This window comes from Lathyrus oleraceus, chromosome 5 (assembly GCF_024323335.1).
Source record: "Lathyrus oleraceus cultivar Zhongwan6 chromosome 5, CAAS_Psat_ZW6_1.0, whole genome shotgun sequence".
Lineage (NCBI taxonomy): Eukaryota > Viridiplantae > Streptophyta > Magnoliopsida > Fabales > Fabaceae > Lathyrus > Lathyrus oleraceus.
The window spans coordinates 74867154-74887099 of NC_066583.1; the positions used below are offsets into that span (position 1 = coordinate 74867154).

Below are 19946 nucleotides of genomic sequence, written 5' to 3' on the forward strand. Positions count from 1 at the left end.
GAACCGAAGAAGAAGGAAACATAAAGATATGACACATTATATGAATCAAATGTGTACAAAACTTTAACTTCCATAAAAAATACAGAACTTAACCTCCGTATATATTCATCTATATTTAATCTCCGTATATATTCATCTATATTCTGACTTGAGTCTGAGACTTAAACTTAGTTACATTTTGAATGTCTCAAAAAGTTAAACTCCAAAATTTAAAGACATTATTAATTTTATGCCAAAAGTAATCCCCATTGTTGGTAACATGGGGTGTCAGGAAGAAGCTGGGGGTATTCAGGTAGAATTCTCAATAAAAAGTTAGTTCAAATAAGCCCAAGTATTTTGTAAGCCGAAAAACCCTAGCAGTGTAGTGACTAGTAGCTGTGTTTCCACCTTCCTCTACAAAAACCCTACCAAAACCCTCACCCACTTCTCCATTTCTCTTACATCCCCGTCGACCACGCTGCATCAAAGCCTCCGAGCTCACTATAAATACCAATTAGCGCCATTAACTCTGTCTTTTTCCTCCATCGACGTTCGCATAACAGTTGAAGCGAAAATGCCTCTCGGAGACAGAGGAGGTGATAAAAGCGAAGCTCGATTTTGCGGCGTAGAAACAGAGTTCAGCGATGACATACCTGAAGTCATTACTTTCAATCTTTCCACTGGAAAATTCGATTTCGTCGTTGCTCCTCTGGTTCGTTTCTTTCCTATTCATTCCAACTGATTTTCGCTAATTCGTTAAATTATGTTAATTTCAGCGCGTTCTATCTGTTTGATAAATTGATAGTTGAAGTGTTTTTGTAGTTTTTGGTGACTAATTAGCCATTCACACTGCAACTTCATTGTTGCTCCTTTTTGTGTGTGTGGTCAGTAAGTTCACCTAGATTGAAACTGTTCGATGAGCCTTTTCCGGTGAAGCTGCTCCGTTGCGAGCGTTTGAGGATTCAATGGATAGCTCTATCGAACTACATTATTATATAACTAGGAGCAGTTTTGCAATATTCATTTTGCTGTTTAGTTCCATTTCTGTATGCGATTCATTTCTCTATTGTTTGTGTACTAGTGTAATCTAGAATGTTCTAATATCGGTTAGATTGTTGTTAGAGCGGTTAAGTAACATCTACTTAGTTAAATTAAGTAATGAATAATTAGCTAATGTCCGGAGATTCTTCAGGATTTAACAGAATGTTCAGATTCAGTTTACACTTCATACAGTTTCGTGGAGTATTGGTCTCCTTCAGAAGTGTGCTATAAATTGAAGTTTTTTTATTGGATTGGATAGTTTATGGTGACTAATTAGCCATTCACACTGCAACTTTGTTGTTGCTCCTTTGTGTGTGTGGTCAGTAAGCTCACCAATATTGAAACTGTTCGATGAGTCTTTTCTGGTGAAGCTGTTCAATCATGAGCATTTGAGGAATCACTGGATAGCTTTATTGAACTACATTTCTTGACATTAGGAGCAGTTTTGCTAGTTTCATTTTTCTGTTTAGTTATGTTTCTGTATGCGATTCAATTATGTATTGGTTGTGTATTAGTGTAAACTGGAGTGTTCTAAGAGCTGTGAGATTGCTGTTTGAGTGGTTTCGTAACTGCTGGGTAGTTGGTAGTTGATAACTGCTAATTAACTAATATCTTGTATGAATAATTGTCGGAAGACTCTTCATGAGGTAACGTAATTTAGATTCAATTTTCATTTCATACAGTTTCTTTTTGCTGGAGTATCAATCTAGGCGCTCCTATGGGAGCCAATTAGCATGTTTTATAATCAAATTTTTGTTTGTTTGTTTTTGTATTGGATGTTTATGGTGACTAATTAGCCATTCACACTGCAACTTCATTGTTGTCCCTTTGTGTGTGTGGTCAGTAAGCTCACCAAGATTGAAACTGTTCGATGAGCCTTTTCCAGTGAAGCTGCTCCATTGCAAGCATTTGAGGATTCACTGGATCGCTCTATTGAACTACATTAAGAGTAGTTTATGAGATTCATTTTTGTGATTGGTTTTGTTTCTTCATGTGATTTTGTAAGTTGTGTATTAGTGTAATCTAGAATGTTCTAAGATCTGCTTGAGAAGTTAGCATCTGCTACTTTCTTAATACTGATTAATTAATAATTAGCTATAATGTCTTGAATGAATAGTAATCTGAAGTCTCTTCATTAGGAAACAAAAAATTCTATTTCTTTTTCACGTCTATGTGGTAGCCAATTAGCCAGTTATGTTGCAGCTTGCTGCTGTCATTTCATATATGATTGGTCAGTGGGCTTACCCAAAGTAACATTGTCTTGTGCTTTATCTGTGATGCTGTATAAACATGGGTTCACTGTAAGAGCTTAATGGACTACATTATTGAAACAATGCATGGACATATGATGCAGCATACTGCCAAATGGTTATTGAGGGGAACTAATTGTGATATTTTATCTTCTAATGGATAGTTCATTTTCTGCTTTCATTTCTTGAGATATGTAGTTTATCTTGGTACTTGTGATCTTACATGTTTTTATGGTACAATTCAGACAGATCCTTCCTATAGGCCAAGCTTGGTGCCAAAGAATAGTTTTGGATCTGCAGCCCCGCCTTTTGCTGGGTCAGACTTGGTCTTAAGCCCATCCCAGTGGAGTAGTCATGTAGTTGGTATGTGTTGCCAATCATTCTTACTTTGTGTTGATGTTTTTTTATTTATTGCATATTTCATTATAAATCTGCCTTTTTATTTTTTCCTTCTTCATTTGTGTTCTTGGATTGGAAGCATACTTATCTAATTATGAGTTTTGTAAGGCTCTTTTGTTTGAAATCGCTTTATGATCCAAAACAATTTTTTTTAATACAGCTTTTACATAGCTTTTAAGTTGTTGTTTTCTCTATATATTGCTAAGATTGTTCACTTATTTTTGTTTATTGTTGTCTGAGAAATTGGTATCCAAGAAAGCATATATTTGTTTTTACAATGATGCTTTTCATAGATGTTGATATTGTCAAGCATTCGATGAGCTTACTTTTCTTTTCGTGCATTCAGTCTTTTATTCTTTTGGTAGTGGGTTTTCTTATTCATTATCATGATTATGAAACTTATCGGGCAATTTATTGCATTTTACTTAGGCAAAATTAGCTCATGGATTGATTTGGACTCGGAAGATGAGACTGTTAGAATTGATTCTGAAACCACTCTTAGACAAGAACTAGCCTGGGCTTCTCATCTCTCATTACAGGTGTGCTTTTGTGTTGTGAAACCTAGTTGAAGGAACTTTCACATTTGTTTTGTTCTGCTTTATCTTTGTTCTTAAGCGCAACTAGTAAATTTACTCATATTAACTTTTTTTATTCAACCCTAGTCTTATATGACCTCACCAGCACACTTGACTGGTCAGTTTGTGTACTCTCTTCTGGTTTTCACTTTTCAATACATCATTATTTTTCAGAGTTATGAAATTCTCCATCTTTACTTTTCCCTGCATGAAGCAATATTATTTTCTTATGGATATGCTGTTTTTGCTGTTGTTATACTGTTGTTATTTATGAAGTTGTGTCATGGTGGTATCTATCTGCTACAAATATGCTTAGCATTACTCTGTGGCATGTAGTTCCTAAGAAAAAGAAACCCTTTATCAATTGGGTGGCATTTAGTTCAGTGTTGTCAAGTTTCTGCCATAGCGGCACCATGGCAGATTTTTGTGCCAGCCGTCGTAGGCCAAACGTCTATTATCTCCACCATGTAGGTTAAAACGACACATTTATAAGGTGGAATTTTGGCCTGCCAACATCATCTGCCATTTGCTATTTATAACACTATTGTTTTTCCTAATTTCTTTTAGTATACTGTAGGCTTGCCTGCTTCCTGCCCCTAAAGGATCCACTTGTGCTAATTATGCACGGTGTGTGAATCAAATCTTACAGGACCTGAGTAATATGCAGGTGCTATGCTATTCTGAGTTCAAACTTTGTGATTGGTTATATGTATTTTCTTCATAAGTGTCTTTATTTCATTCTGATCTTAATGTCTCTTTTATTGCGTACTACAGCTGTGGCTTAGGATTCCCTTGGTTCTGCATGATGATGATGTTACATCAACAGATTCAAACTCAGCCACTTTGGTGAGTAAATATGCTAGAAGCATGCCATGAATGTCTAGTCTTCAATGTTATGTATCTTGGGTGGGTTAATGTAAACTATTACACTGTCTTTTCTCTGCAAGGGCTAATCATATGCACTTTCCTATATTTGTTTCAAATGTGGATTTCCTAGGTCTTATTTTGGTTAATGAAAATGTTTCATTAATAACTACAAATGCCCTTGTTCTGTGTTCCATTAATTTTGATGGGAGACAAGAACATTTAGTAATTTTTTTTGTATTTATTAGTGTAAACAAAAGGTTTCTCAAATCCTACAAGCTCTTAGTTGTCATATTCTCAAGTCAACTCTTGTTGTATTGTGTGTGCCTCAAATGTAAATTTTGGTTGGTTTCGTCTGGTACTTGGGGTTAAACATGCTATGTTTCACAATGTGTTAGGTTTGAAGTTAATATCATTTTTTGGTATTATTTTTATCTGGATTGTTATACTTTGCAATGCCAGCATGCATTACATTTTTTGTTATTTTTTGGTGTACTGCTGTATATTTAACACAACTTTTGATATGAAAATTAAGAGTTCATCATTTTATTAAGATTCCTCTGTTTTTTGTTTGAAATTCAGTAATGACAACTTAATCCCAATCAATTTCCGTTCTAACTGGAATTATATTAAATATTAAAAATCAACTTTTATTCTGAATAGACTTACAAATGTCAAAGCTGCTGAATTCTGGGTTTTGTTTGGTGTTGTGTTCATCAACACCTGACATTGGAATGACTTGCTTATCTTTTTGTATATTGTATCTTTGCTGGTGATCCAGTCATTTGAAGGTAGAAAGTTCGGTTATAAAAATTTAGTCTTGCACACAGTAAAGAATTAGGATGTTATGTGTTTTGTGCTTTTTTAGGACTTTCAATCCTGATTTTAGGTTGACTCCTGGGAGACATGGAATTCATTTCGTCTGCTGTGCGAGCACCACAGTCAACTGTCAGTTGCACTTGATATTCTGTGAGTATTTTGCACTTAGTTCATTAATATATTATACTTTATTGCATGCAGTGACCTTCGATTTTTTCGCATGTTTTTATTCCCTTAATTAATGCACTAATTCAATATATGATTTCCTAAGCTGTGATGGTTGTTATTTTATTCTTATTCATTAGAAGTACATTGCCTTCAGCAAATTCGTTAGGACGGTGGTTTGGAGAGTCTGTTAGAGCAGCTATTGTAAATACTGATGTAAGGACATCTTGTGGTTATAATCAATTTTTCAAATATCAGGCTTCCTATTTCTGATTTTTATATAAACTTATAAAGGTTTTGATTGGAATTTTACCAGTCCTTTTTAACTAATGGTCGTGGGTATCCGTGCCTCTCCAAGCGCCATCAGATGTTGATTACCCGGTTTTTTAACTATAATATACAGGTAAATCATTCTTTGAATTTTCATGCAATAGTGTTTTCACACTTAAAATAAGTTGAGCAATTATTGGTATTTTATACAACCTTGCTGACCTATGGTTGTGTATTTCGTTTTTTGTGGATACTACGTTCTTGCTTAATTGATTAAGTCAAATGGAATTTAAATTCAAGTATCATTGTTTTCCTTCGAAAGGTATTGAGCGAGTTTGAAACATCTATGTAGATAATTATATCTGGAAATTCTGGTCATGCTAAAGCAAGTGTGGGTGTAGTAGATTCACGTTCTGGTGCAGGTAAGTTCCTGTTCTTGTCTCATCGGCCTGTTATGTGTTTTTCTCTTCAGTTTCTTTTACTAATTTTAAAAAACAGAGAAGTTTTGAAAGTGGAAAAGTACTAATTTCATTATTTTTTACTAATGCATCTTTATTGTTTCCCTCCCATATTATCTATATCACCATTGTTCACTATGCAGTCTTTAAACTTCTAGTTAACAATTTAAAATCAACAGATATTTTAGAAATGGAAACTGAAAATATTTTCTGCAAGTAGTAGTAAAATATCTTATTCTTGTAATTTTGTTTGTAAATATTATTCTATTTATGTGCACTACTATTAGGCCTGGATAGAAGCTGCAAAATTTATCTCATTTTTATAGTATTAATTATTTGTGTATCATGTTCCTTACTTTGTATATGCCTATTTGCACATGTTTGTGTGAGTTGTGATTTGATGTTCCACTGTTTCTTCAATTATTATGCTCTTGGATTGTGTCCCTGGCCAAAACCTTCTGTTCATAGTGATATGTTTTGCACCTTAGATTCACAAAGACATCCTTTGCGTCCATATCTGGAATATGTTGGACATCTTTACCAAAAGTTGGATCCTCTTCCTGAGCAAGAACGTTTTGAGGTATATATCTTGACATATCTTGTAATATTCGCATGGCATTATTGCCTTTATCTTCTCTTGACTCCCAGCTTTTTATGCCAGCTTGGATACAGGGATTATTTACAGTCACCTTTACAAGTAAGCATTCTTTGTCGTGATGCTTTCTAATCATTTGTTGGCTTCTATTCTTTTGCTAATTCAAATATGAAATTTTGAGATCTTCAAATTTTGTGTGTGCAGCCTTTGATGGATAATTTGGAGGCTCGTACTTATGAGACTTTTGAGAAAGATGCTATGAAATACATTCAGGTACTGCAATATATAGATTTTATTCTCAACTTCGCTCATCCAATTTATATTTATATTTTCTCTCTGACCATTAAATCCCATAGCTATAATAGCACTTCTTCTACGAACATGACAACTTTATGAGTTAGTGACCCTCTCCCTCAAATATTTTTCAAGTGTTCTGATGTCTAATGTCTGTTTTCTATTTTAGTTTGTTTGGGTAATTTAAATGATATTTTGTATTGTCAGCTGTTGAATGTGATCATACCTCAAAGTATTGTCAGATGTTATTCAACTGTTTTCTAATGTTTGTTGTCTGTTTTCTATTTTAGTTTGTTCGGGTAATTTAAATGATATTTTGTATTGTCAGCTGTTGAACGTGTGATCATACATCAAAGTATTGCCAGATGTTTTTCTAAAAAAAAAATTATATCTGTTTTGACCTGGGTTCCAAGTTTTGTATGTGTAGTCTAATCATTAACTTTTCTTTTTACAGTATCAAAGAGCAGTAAGTAAAGCAATGCTGGACATGATTCCCGATAACGAGGCATCTGTTAAAACCCTTGTAAGATTTTTCTCATGTTTGATTTTTAAATGTTTATTTTTAGTATTAAGAGAAATTGCTCTCAACTCCTTTAGGTTATGCTTAATTGAAACACGCCCCCTTCTATTTTTTAAAATAATTTGTAAATTGCTTCACCCCCCTTCTATTTTTTAAAATAATTTGTAAATTGCTTCACCTCCCCACAGTTATATTTAAACGTCTCTCCCTTCTATTTCTTAAAATATTGTGTAAATTCCTTCACCTCCCCTCAGTTATGTTTAAGTGTCTCCCTCTATTTTACATAATAGAAGGGAGGCACGTGTAGTTGAGGGGAGGTCAATGTTGAAATACAAGACTGGGTGTATGTTTTAGTAAGGACACCTCAGGGGAATTGAGTATAATTTTCCTTTATTTTTAATTGCTTTTTTGTGTGTTTGATAAACAGCACATTGGATGCCTGTGTAAATTAGTACAGATGTGGAGTTTAATTGTGTTTACTCATCGCTAGGTACTAATGGTTGTTGGGGCAGGGCGTGGACCTCTTGTGCGGGCATCATTACAGGTGTGATATTTTATTTAATTGTTTACAATGAATGACTGTAGAATGCAGATTGGATATACTGTAATTTTTTGACTGGTTTTTTGCATATTCATTTGTAGGCTTCAGAAGAAACTGGGCGAAAGCTAAAAGTTTACGCCGTTGAGAAGAATCCAAATGCAGTTGTTACCCTTCATGTTAGTTGTTATCTTTTAACTTATAGTGGTTCCATGGAATTATGTTCCAATATAATGCTATTTGTTTATACTGAAGTAGAAGTAGAAAAACTCAATTCAATTCCTAAACTTCATCAAATATTACTTTTAGTGAAGTGTGTTTTAAATGTTTTAGTATATGCCAATGCTCTTATTTTGTTTTGCTAAACGCTGTTTTTAGTTTTTAGCACCTGTATGTAAACATGGGTAAGATGAGTATATAGTAGTGCCTTTAATGTTTGGTCAATGTAACATTTTTTTATCTCTTGATATGAGAGTGTAGGTTCAATTTCTTGATTTTGTGTTTTCTAATCGTCTTTTATTGTGTTAGTACAAGATATAAATTATTTTACTTATTCTTACCATTGCTTGAGATTATCCTTCAATCAGTTTTGACATGAGTCATTGTTGCAACAGGCATTAGTTAGATTAGAGGGATGGGAGGATACTGTTACTATAGTATCATGCGACATGCGCTATTGGAATGCCCCTGAAAAAGCTGATATATTGGTAACTTCCTATGCTCACTTTATTAATTGTTTGAATTTTGTTGTTTATGCTCTAGTGTCTGATTGTTTGGCTTGAATTTAGGTTAGTGAACTGCTAGGTTCTTTTGGTGACAATGAACTGTCTCCCGAGTGCCTTGATGGAGCTCAGAGGTTTTTAAAGCCTGGAGGAATTTCAATACCGTCTTCGTATGTAAATTCCTTTTGCTGTATACAATAGTTCATCTTTTGGAATATATATATATTTTTTATATTTTTGATTAAGTGATGACCAGTATTGTGAGAACTTAAAAACAATAACTTTAAAAGTTATACAATGATGTATTGGAATCTTATTTATGTAATACTTTTCAGGTACACAAGTTTCATTCAACCAGTGACAGCTTCAAAGTTATACAATGATGTATATCTCTTGTATTCCCATTTCAGTTTTTATTATTAAATTTATTTATTACTTAATTGATGTACTCACTTGTGGTTGTATTTCAGGTTAAGGCACATAAAGATATTTCACACTTCGAAACTGCTTATGTTGTTAAAATACACAATGCAGCTCGACTTGCACCATGTCAATCCGTGCGTTTTCTTACTGTCCAGTTTATTATTTATATATTTGATGTGAATCTATTCACCATTCTTGGTTTACATGTTAGTTATGTGTTCTGTCTTGTTATTATTGATAATTTAATTTGTTTCTTTCTGTTGCTTTTCTCTTAGGTTTTTACATTTACTCATCCAAAACCTGCTGATGATAGAGAAAGCAATGAACGCTATAAGAAGTTGCATTTTACACTACCAAATGACACTGGATCCGCAATGGTACATGGTAAGTGGTGGTTTTCTATTTCTATTCTTATGGACTAATTTGGCTTTATTGGAAATGATTTATCTTGAGATATTCAGTTTTTAACTTTAATTGTCTCAGGTATTCAAAATCCAACATTGATTATCTCAGCTACTTTAAGTATTGTGCAAATGAACCGTCTATAATGCAGATGTTATATTTATTTTTTTAGTACTGACCTTGTGTACCCCATGTTCATAGGATTTGCTGGCTACTTTGATGCCACTCTTTACAAGGATGTGCATCTTGGAATTGAGCCTTTAACAGCTACACCAAATATGTTCAGCTGGTAATGAGATTTGTTACCTATATTTTGTTTTATTCTTGGACATAAGAGGTATTTTAATTGGAGGAAATCAGTGTTATTAAATAGCGGCGCTATGGCTGCTATGGCGGATATACATGGTGGTTTTTGGGCTTGCCGCAATGTTAAATATCGGCCAATATTGCCGTTTTTTCCGCCATAATCCGCTATAACGGCGCCACAAATGCTGTGACTGGATTTTGCTCTCTGCCATGGCCCGCCATTGACATCACTGGAGGAAATAAATAAAGTACATTATCAAAGGATGATATATCGTTATAAAGAAACTACATGCTGAATACCAAACTGAACTGGTCAAGTTAAACACATCAAGTAAGCAAAGGTTGTCTATAATGTGTTTATGACACAAATATCCCCTCTTAAATTAGCTGATTCTGTGCTACCTAAAGCACGAGGACACCATTATAATGGCTTGATTGACCATTATGATGTTTTTTTTAAACGTAGCAATTTTAGTTGGGTGCTCCCTTCTTGGAGTCAGAAATTGCCGACAGTTCTAGTAACAATCCAGTACTAAATTCATATAGGATCCAAATGTTTGATGGCTTCCATTGGTTATTCAATTTTGATTGGTTTAGGGTTTTTTCATGTGTTGCGTGGTATTTCTGAGATTTTGCTTATTCAAGTGTGTACTGTGAAGATGTCCAATACCATGATTTGTGCTGATATGTACTTGTTGCAGTGATGTTTTATTGTACCAAGTTCAACTGATATTTTATGCTATGTTCTCTTCTATCTGTGCAGGTTTTCAATATTTTTCCCTCTAAGGACACCTATTTGCGTGAAACCAGGTTCTAAACTTGAAGTAGATTTCTGGCGCTGTTGTGGTCCTAAGAAGGTTGATTTTTACCTCTCTAGCAAGTTTGATATTTTAGTTCATCATTTTTGTCTTCATCTCATCGTCTCTGTTTCCTTTTAGTTAAAATACTGAATTCTTTATGGAATCTGAAACAGGTTTGGTATGAGTGGTGCGTAACATCTCCTTCGCCGTCTCCAATCCACAACAGTAATGGACGTTCATACTGGGTTGGGCTTTAGTTTTATTTCTAAAATGTGTATCAAGTACAACAAGCCTGTTTTTTTGGTGCTAGCCTCTCCTCATTACTGTTCGTTCTAGGAAACGTGTTGTATAATAAGATCCAAATTTTAATTAAATGACATTCCTGTATATCTTGAAAGTCTGGGTTTTTTGTTATCGGTTTGCTTTTGTTTGGGTTAACTCAGGATTGAATCTGAGATGAAAAATGCTTCTCGTTTAGAAAACAAGAAAGGCAAGAATAATCTCAACTATTCATTACCACCAATATCAAAAAGTGTCTTAAAATAATGACAATAATGACATGTGTGCATTCTTGCATTTCTTATCCAATTAATCGAACTCTTTAATCAAGGCTACGGCGGCTTATGTAATTTAAACTTGGAGTTTAAAATTAATCAATATCAAAACTACATTGAAATTATTTGGTTTAAACATCGAATATATTATTTTACAACCCATCACAAGTTTCTACAAAGAAAAAGATGATCAATATAGTTTTGTCGATAACTTCTAAATTAATATTATGAAAATTATTTTACGACTCAATTTTGAGTAGGGAGCAAATGGGTATGTTCGTCTCGCTTAGGTCCATCACACAAAAGTTTGTAGAAAAATAGGATGGGGTGGGGTGGTAGTAGTTGAGGATGCGAGTCTAAAATTTAGGTCCGTCATGCAAAAAAAGTGAGGTAGATGCAGGGGAATTGGAATGAAGTGGAGCAGATACATTAGAAGGTGAAAGCCTAAACCCTTGGTCCGTCCCACACTAAAGTGCAGGCAAAATTGACTTGTTCAATGAGCTGGATCCGTTTTGCCATCCCTAATCTGAGAATAATAATACACACACAAGCTAGTTTAGTTAGGCCTTAAGTGTGATGTAAATTTTTAGCTATATGTAGCTTTTCCCAACATGACATATTTTCTCTTGATATTGTGCAATGTTTCAGGAGAGCTTACTGATTACACTTTGCTTATGCTTGCTTAAAGTCGACTCAATTTCGAGAGCTTACTGATTACACTTTGCTTATGCTTGCTTAAAGTCGACTCAATTTCGATTACAAAATTGTAAATCTGTCAAACATAAAAAAATGGAGAGACTGAAGTTGCCTCTACCTTTTGAGATTTATTCGTTCATGCTTTATTGCTTGTCAATTTAGTTTTTGTTTTATTTTGACATAATTGATTCTTCTCACATAGTAGAACATTATAAGGTTGAGTTCTTATTCGTTTTTACGCATGCATATATCAATTGTTTGATTAAGTCTTAGCAATACGCTTCTAGCTAAATAGTCAAAGGTTTGAATCGAGAAGCACATTTGAGAATGATTTAAGTCATGCCAAGTTCTAACTAAGAATAACACTTCATTTTGATGAAAACTTGAAAATATTAAAGTGTGATTCGAATCACATGATCTCATGACTCGAATCAAACTTTTTAGAAAAATCAGAACTTTGCTTTTGTGAGCCGCCTGGTTTGAATCACAAAACAGTCTGTTCGTAGGTGTTTTTAGCGATGAATCACGAGTTTGAAAGTCTTTGAGATTAACTCGAAAAATCTCGGGATCGATTTTGTGCAATTTTTTTTATTATGACGTAAGTGTAAGACGTAACTACAAATGTCTGGTTGCAAACAATATGAAAGTAGACTTTAAAGACATTAAAACTTAAATTAAAGTAAATAGAACTTGAAATAAAGAACATTAAATGAAATGCAGTAAATGACAAGAATAAAAAGTGTTTCAATTAAGAAAACATAAACAAGTACAAAGAAAAAGGGACACATACTCACATAATTGCTCACAAACTGTTTCGCTCTTTGGCTTGGATACTCCAGTTCTATAGAGAATGTATGTGAAAATTTGCGACCTTTATTACAATACATGACTCTGCTATATATATTAAACTAAGAATAATTACCTTTGACAATTTACATTTATAGAAATTAATATGTCATTCGAATACATACAATTCCTGTTCCAACATCTTCCAAAGTCGTCAAGGCCTTGGAATTGCTGAAACCATTATCCCACCTTCTCTAACTTCTTAGAGACTAGTAACCGCTTGCTCGTCGAAGGTAGTTACTAAAAGCACATTGTCTCTTCCATCTTTGATTTCCTCAATCTTCTAAGTATTCAGAATATGTTGGAAGACCCTTCCTCGACATGGTGTCGAGTAGTTATGCAAGTCTGTTTTTGAGACTCTTTCAACTAATTCTCAAGATATGCTCTTGAGATTCTTCCAAACTATATCTCAATATGTCAGTTGGGAAGCCAAGAAGATGTATCATCATTGCTAACACGTAGTTCTTCATCAAAAGCAACATTAATTTAATTTTTCCTACTAGGTGGAAAATCCCAGGTCAGCAGATGCCCCACAAAAGGCCACTTTCGATCTTGATCAAATGGAAGAAAAATGAAGTTTTTGAAGCTCTTCGACACTGTTCACTTTGTACACGTCATTTCAACGAAACGTCAATGTAATTAATTATTATTATGGCCATTATGACCACTTTACACAAAAATGTCACGTCACCGACGTGCATGCAAATCCATGATGATGATATCCTATTTCCTAGGAGTTTTTAAATGAAAAAGAAATCATTCAAATGCTCTCAATTCCTTTTCATCTTTTCCCATGACTTTTACGGCGCCATTTGTCGACTTAGGCACGCCACGTGGCTAGAATCACTTGGGGAAAAAAACCGAACCGTTTTTTCTTTGGGTATTTAATGTGTTGCCTTCAACACTTTCTTCTCACTTCTCTCTTTATAAAACTCAAGCACAAAAAGAAAAATCCTAGCTTTCATTCTTCTTCCTTAAGTTTCTTATTGTAACTCCATTCATTTCAATGACGCTTCCAAGCCACTGTCACCAAACTTTCACTACTGATATTGACTTACCTTAGTATGTCAACGACCACACTTATGTTCCTGAACCTCCCATTGATGAGGAACGAAGGAAGTTATGGTCTCATTTGGCCCTCATTCCCTACATTCTTGCTGATATGGTGCATGCATTCATGAGTCAATTACCCAAGTATATCAAGAAACCTCATGTGGTGAAACACTTATTCTCGACTTATCCTGATTACGAACAATTGGTGTTCGTTGACAAACCTTTTGATGTGTCATATCCATAAGTGCACAGAACATTTAATTATAGTATAAATTTTTCGAACCCATAGAGACCAATATAAACCTACTGTGATCTTTTGCCGCTTTGTAAATCTAAGACTATCGAAAAAAATGTTTTGTTCAATGATGGATTTTAAAACTAGTTTGAGAATTAAATTAAATGGAGGCCGCAATGTAATTTTCGGGTATCTTCGGAACTCAGATAAGTTTCAGCACTTCGTTTGATTTTAAAATTCATTTTAGGAGGAATAATTCATTTAAAAACACTACTCACTTTTGCGCAACTCGTGTTATGTTTCGAAATCGTAGTTGCATGTTGTTGCTCCGCAAGTTACAATATCGAAATAGTTTTTGAAAACCGATGAGTCCTAATGAATTAATAAAGGATTGTCGTTATTTTTAAAAATTATAAATCCAAATTTTCTGATTGAATACCGCTTTCGCACTTTTGCGCTGAAATCGATATCTGAGTGTTTCGCTGTCGCGCAAAGCTTTTTGACTTTTTGAAATAAATTTTAGAACCAAAAAATTATTTTAATATTGAAAACCAATGCTGCTTATTTTACCAAGCCTCGTCGAAACGACGACTCTCATATCCCGGACTCTAAGAGCTTAGCCGGACATAGTTACGGGAAACATATTGTTATTAAATGAATATATTAAACTAAACATAAAATTAATTTTAATTTAAAAAGAATAGAACTAAATATGGTGTTTTGAGCGTATGGTGTTTTGGTGAACTAAATATATCTGCAGGACTGACTATAAAGTCCTGGACTTAGTGTTTAAGCGTATGGTGTTTCGGTGAACGATGTCTTTGAGATATTAAAAGGGAATAAATATAAATCTTGATGAGTTAGAAGGGTAGTGTAAAGTAATGATAAGCGAAAATGTACTTAAAGTAAATCTATGAAGTAAAGGAAATTTCGTAAGTTAAAATGACTTATGAATGTAAAAGGAGGCAAAGGTACATTTTTTGTAGGGAGATGACTATTTTCTCTTAAACGCTTTGGTACTTCAAGTGTACTTTCTACTGCAAATTTTAAAAATGCCACCTTCTAAAATGATTCCTAACACTTGCTTAAATACTAATAAAGCATAACCGTCAGGGGGTTACAAACCTATCATGAAATGACACGTGTCGGCCCACCTCTCCCATGTACATAAATAACCGCCCACGTTCTTTGGTCGCCCATGATCGCTCTCACCATTTGTACTCTTCGACTTCGACCAGGACTCTGAGTGTTGACCCATGAATTGTCTGGCCTTCTGTCGATGATGTTCCGACAGGTTTCCTATCGAATGGACTTATCTTCTTTGGATGAAATTTGTCAGCTAACAAAATTCCCCATGAAAAGGCTGGTTTCGACATGAGCTCGTCAATCGAGGAACTTGCCTTTTGATTTGCCCAAATTTTGGCTAGCCGTCTTATCACTAATTATAGCCTAGTAAGTGATGATGATTTTTCTGCTACGCGGTTCCCCAGACACTCCACCATCATTGGTAGTTATCCCTAGGTCGTGGGATATCAACCGTACCCACTTACTCTCTCACCACTCCTCGCTAGCCATTTGTCAATCGTTCAGTGCTCGACTGTTGACCTTGCCAGCCTATAAATAGTTCTTTCTTCTTCCTCAAATGTTTTTCTGCTTCCATAACCACACATATTTCTTGCTCAGATCTTCAAACAACCTCTGCAGTGGAATTTGTCACCCATAATCTCTAAACTCAACCCATTTGCTTCATCTCACAATGGCTTCTTCTTCCCATGTCAAAGAACTCACTACCTACGCCACCGGAAACAACCCCATTACTTTCAAACTCACTGCCAAAGAGGGTATAAATCGTATTCCTCAACCTACGTCTTCTGATGAAACGGTGGTGAAGAACTGGCAACACCAAATGCTGATTCCCTTCGTGGTTGATAGGAAACTGTTAGCGTTCCATGGACCTCTCGCGGATCAGAAATCTTCCCCGAAGGCTATTGCATCCTTTTTCCCTGGATACAAACCCGCTGCTTCTCATGCCTTTGACAAATCCGTTGTACTCGACGTCAGATTCGTGGAGGCAAAAGTCAGGGTCTTCAGGTCCATGCCTACTCCTGGCAACAAAGAGTACCTGGTGTGGCTTAACAAAATCTAACAAAAACGTCAATACCAATGGAGAAGTGTAGGGATCTATGACCTTATTCAAATATCAAGGTACGCTCATCGTGTAAATCCCTGTATGTTACTGGCGTCTCTATATTTCTGGAAAGGCTCCACCAACACATTTTAGTTGTCCAGTGGGATGTTAACACCCACACTTTTTGATGTGGCGAAAATCACCGGTCTTTGCCATTAGGGGAAGTCTTCGGCCCCACCCTTTCGACGGATAATACCTTCTCGTTTAGTCGGGCCAGCCTTCAGAATTACATCGAAGATCACTACAACAAGGACTCCGTCGAAGTGTCTGATGAAGAGCATATAACCTTCCTTTACTTTATGGCTTTCATACTACATATTCTGTTCTGGTTCTTTGTAGATAGAGAAAATCTATATTTCCCTGAAGATCCAGATTCATGAGGGTCGACAGGTGTCTTTAGGTAAGCTACTGCTAGCCTTCTTATATCAGGCTTTGGGGTTGGCAACCCTGAAACTGAAATTTCTCTCCAACACTCCCAAGGCCTTGAATCTGTCGGGTTCTTTATGGCTTTTGCAACATTGGTTAAATGCTACTTTTGAGTATCAGCTGGGATACCCCGTGTCGGACCTTATCGTGAGGCTAACTGAAGATCGACTTATTGAAGGAGCTAGGTTGGCTTTGACGACCTGCCAAGAGACTCCCAACACCCATCTCTTCATGAGGTACTTAAATATGTTCATCGAAGCAGATAAATTCGCTCATGGTATGGAGCCCTTTACTGACCGAACCTTCCGCCCTAAGTGGTTCAAAGATCCTTTTCCAGGTGGCTCTCCATAGACCGCAACCCAATCGAACACGATATGGAGAACCTTCTTGACTCCTACCTTGTTGTCCTACAGAATTGGGCCAGGGCCGAAGGGGTTTGGTTTCATGAGCTATCAACCAAATCTGGTGGCTCGCCAGTTTGACTTAAGCCAGATGGTTTCGAAGCCTCTAGTATCGCATGAAAACGATATTGTATGGTCCAATCGATAATTAACTGCTGATGATCACAAAGCTTGTCTCCGTTTCTGTAAATCCACTCACCGTTATGAACTTCCAGTTTTCAAATTCCAACAATTTTTTTAACAAAAATTGACTTCGACGAATGGTGGAATTCCTACCAGAGTCATTCTTTCCCAAGTGACCAATTCCTCTAGAACATGGTTGACGCTCTCTCCACCCTCGCCGACAATATACCGCCTCCGCATCCATCCGTTAATGCTCCCGACCCCAAAATCCAAACTTCTCAATTCGACGAAGCCCCCAAAAAGGTATATGTTACTGATTTCGTTTCCCCCTTTCCGGGGGATGTACAATGCTAATAGTTTCTGTTATTAGGGTTGAAAGAGGGTCATCTCCTTTATTGAGTCGACTCTAGCCAAGCCCTCGAAGAAGCAAAAAGTGCCCTTGACTCCCAATTCACAGGTATCATATATCAACATCATGAAAAGGTTTTTTTACCTTTGCAATTTCCATTACCTTTTCACCCATCTTGAGATTCAGGTACCCGAAAAAGTACCTGTAGCGGAAAACGAGGAGTCTGACGGGAGCATGCACTCGCACATCTTTTCCACGTCAAAAGCATCGCCCAAAATGCCCCCTACTTCTATGCGGCGAAAAAAAGCACAAGCCAAGAAGACTCTGTCGAAGGTGGCTCCAACGACTCCGACCCCGACAATCCAAGATGATACAGAGGAAGCTTTCACTCCTCGTGATTCAGAGAGGACTCCCACCGCTTCTCCACCTCCTTTGGATCTTCAGGTATTAGTCCACTCTTATCTCCACCAACTATGGATTTCTCTTCGTCATGTGATCTAATACTTCTTTCTTTCAGGGACCTCTGGGCTTTCCATTTGAGGTTGAAACTGTGGTCAAAGATAAGACCGACCATCCTTCTGTCGACGTTGTCCTGGGTCCGTAGTGGCAAGCTGAGTTTCAAAGTGCCTCACCAGCAGTTCCCCAAAGTCCTTTTTCTCCACCAACTCTCAATCCTCCGAACGTTGTTGACGAAAGTGCGTCGACCAACATTTTAACTTCGAGAGAAATCAGGATTATCAAACAAAGGAACCCCGCTAAGGCCCTTCGGAAGCTACAAAAAATCCGCCATCTATCAACTGATGCGCCACTCCCACCTTCGACCGTTGTTCCCCCCTCAGAGCTAAATGTTGAGGTTGTTTTCATTCTTCAGCAATTGAAGGCGTCACTCTTCGAGGGCGACTTTCTACGTGCTCTTGAAAAAGAAGAAGAGCTTGCTCATGGCATTTTTAAGTTCCTCGACTAACTTGCCCTTCATGATCTTTCTGCCTCAATGGTCAAGTATTTCATCGAGTTTGAGGCCTTCTTTACCCAATTTGTCAAGGACCTTAACCTTCGATAAAATGTCGACCTTCAGATCAAGACGAAACTTAATGAGGCAAAGCTTGAATGGGACTCTAGTGATGCCTGTGAACAAAAGCTCAACGAATTTGAAAACAAAAAGGAGGAACGCCTTTGTCAGCGGCAAGCCTTCGGCCAATAAATCACCAACTATCAAGCCCAAATAGCTGAACTCAACAGAAAGATTGCTGATGTGGAAGCGCAAAAAGCTTCCTTGGAGACGACTGAAGGAGTTCCAGCGCAAGAAGCTGTCGACAATGAGGTTCTGAAGGGGATATCCCATGGGGAAAGAGCCCTCAAGATTGAGGTCGACATAAAATACTTGTGTGAAAAGAAGGTTTCTCTAGACAATAGGATTAGTCATGATATAACCTCTTTTGAGGACTTTAAGTCTAGATTCCCTGTTTGATCTCTTTTCTTGTTTTTTATTTCTCCTGTAAGGTCTGTCGACCCTGTTTTGTAACGCCTTTTGGACCACTTTAAAGAATCTATGAATTTTGTTATGTCTGGATTTGGATATCTTGTAGCATAGGTTTATATTTCTTTAAATATTTCCCGTTTACTCTCAAGACCCTTTGATCCATGCCAAGTTCTTTGATCTCATAAGCATTATTGGCAAATGTTCGGATCACCTAAAATGGTCCCTCCCACTTTGGAGACCATTTACCTAGAGTTCGATCTCGACAATCCATAGGTAAGATTACTTTCCAAACATAATCATCAACCATAAAGGTTTTTGCCCTTACCTTCCTGTTGTATACTTTGGCTACGTGTTCTTTCTGTCGTGCCAGTATTTCCAACGCAACCAATCTTTCTTCGTCCAAATCGGACAATTCGTCAAACATCATTTCCCAATATTGTTCCAACTGGAGGTCGTTCTGGCGTTGTACTATGACGGACTGTAAATAGATCTCTAATGGCAATATGGCATCGTGCCCAAACGTTAGTCGAGAATGTTTCAAATTTGTTGCTTCCTTTGGGGACGTTCGATAGGCCCATAAGATTTGGTCCAAAGTCTTGTGCCAATTCTTTGGCTTTTTGGAAACATGTTTTTTAATTAAACTTATTGTCACTTTGTTGTCCGCTTCGACTTGGTCATTTGCTTGTGTGTAGTAAGGCGTAGAGGTAACCAACCTGAAACCTGTTTCGCCAGCGAACTCTTACATCCTTTGTCCCACAAACACCGACCCTTGATATGTGGTAATGGTCTCTGGGATGCCGAATCTATATCTATTTATATATATTAAATCCAGTGCATCAAACTATCTTGCGACACTTTATCTTCATGTATGCCACATCATTTATTTTCCTATGTGGCATCTCTCAAAATTCATCTTCAATTTTTAAAAGGTCAAAACAATAATATATATTAAATATAGTGCATCAAACTATCTTGCGACACTTCATCTTCATGTATGCCATATCATTTATTTTCCTATGTGGCATCTCTCAAAATTCATCTTCAATTTTTAAAAGGTCAAAACATATTGTTTTTCTCTATAAAAGCTCATGGGTTCGAATCCAAACAAATGCAAAAATACAATTACCTAATATTTGATTATTAACTTTATTTATTTCAAAAAATATCATACTAAT

At 36.3% G+C, this 19946-nt stretch overlaps 1 protein-coding gene across 1 annotated transcript; it reads left to right on the forward strand.

Annotated features, from left to right (window-relative positions):
• The first annotated feature begins 321 nt into the window (after positions 1 to 321).
• LOC127085849 (protein arginine N-methyltransferase 1.5) lies at positions 322 to 10807 on the forward strand. Its single transcript, XM_051026401.1, has 23 exons — positions 322 to 691; positions 2516 to 2633; positions 3099 to 3208; positions 3822 to 3911; positions 4019 to 4090; positions 4998 to 5077; positions 5233 to 5308; positions 5409 to 5495; positions 5715 to 5784; positions 6309 to 6400; positions 6482 to 6517; positions 6620 to 6688; positions 7164 to 7232; positions 7720 to 7773; positions 7872 to 7946; positions 8382 to 8474; positions 8556 to 8659; positions 8825 to 8873; positions 8960 to 9046; positions 9188 to 9296; positions 9516 to 9603; positions 10384 to 10477; positions 10594 to 10807. The coding sequence occupies exons 1-23, from the start codon at positions 554 to 556 to the stop codon at positions 10675 to 10677; spliced, it is 1944 nt and encodes a 647-aa protein (XP_050882358.1). The 5' UTR covers positions 322 to 553; the 3' UTR covers positions 10678 to 10807.
• Positions 10808 to 19946: the final 9139 nt, after the last annotated feature.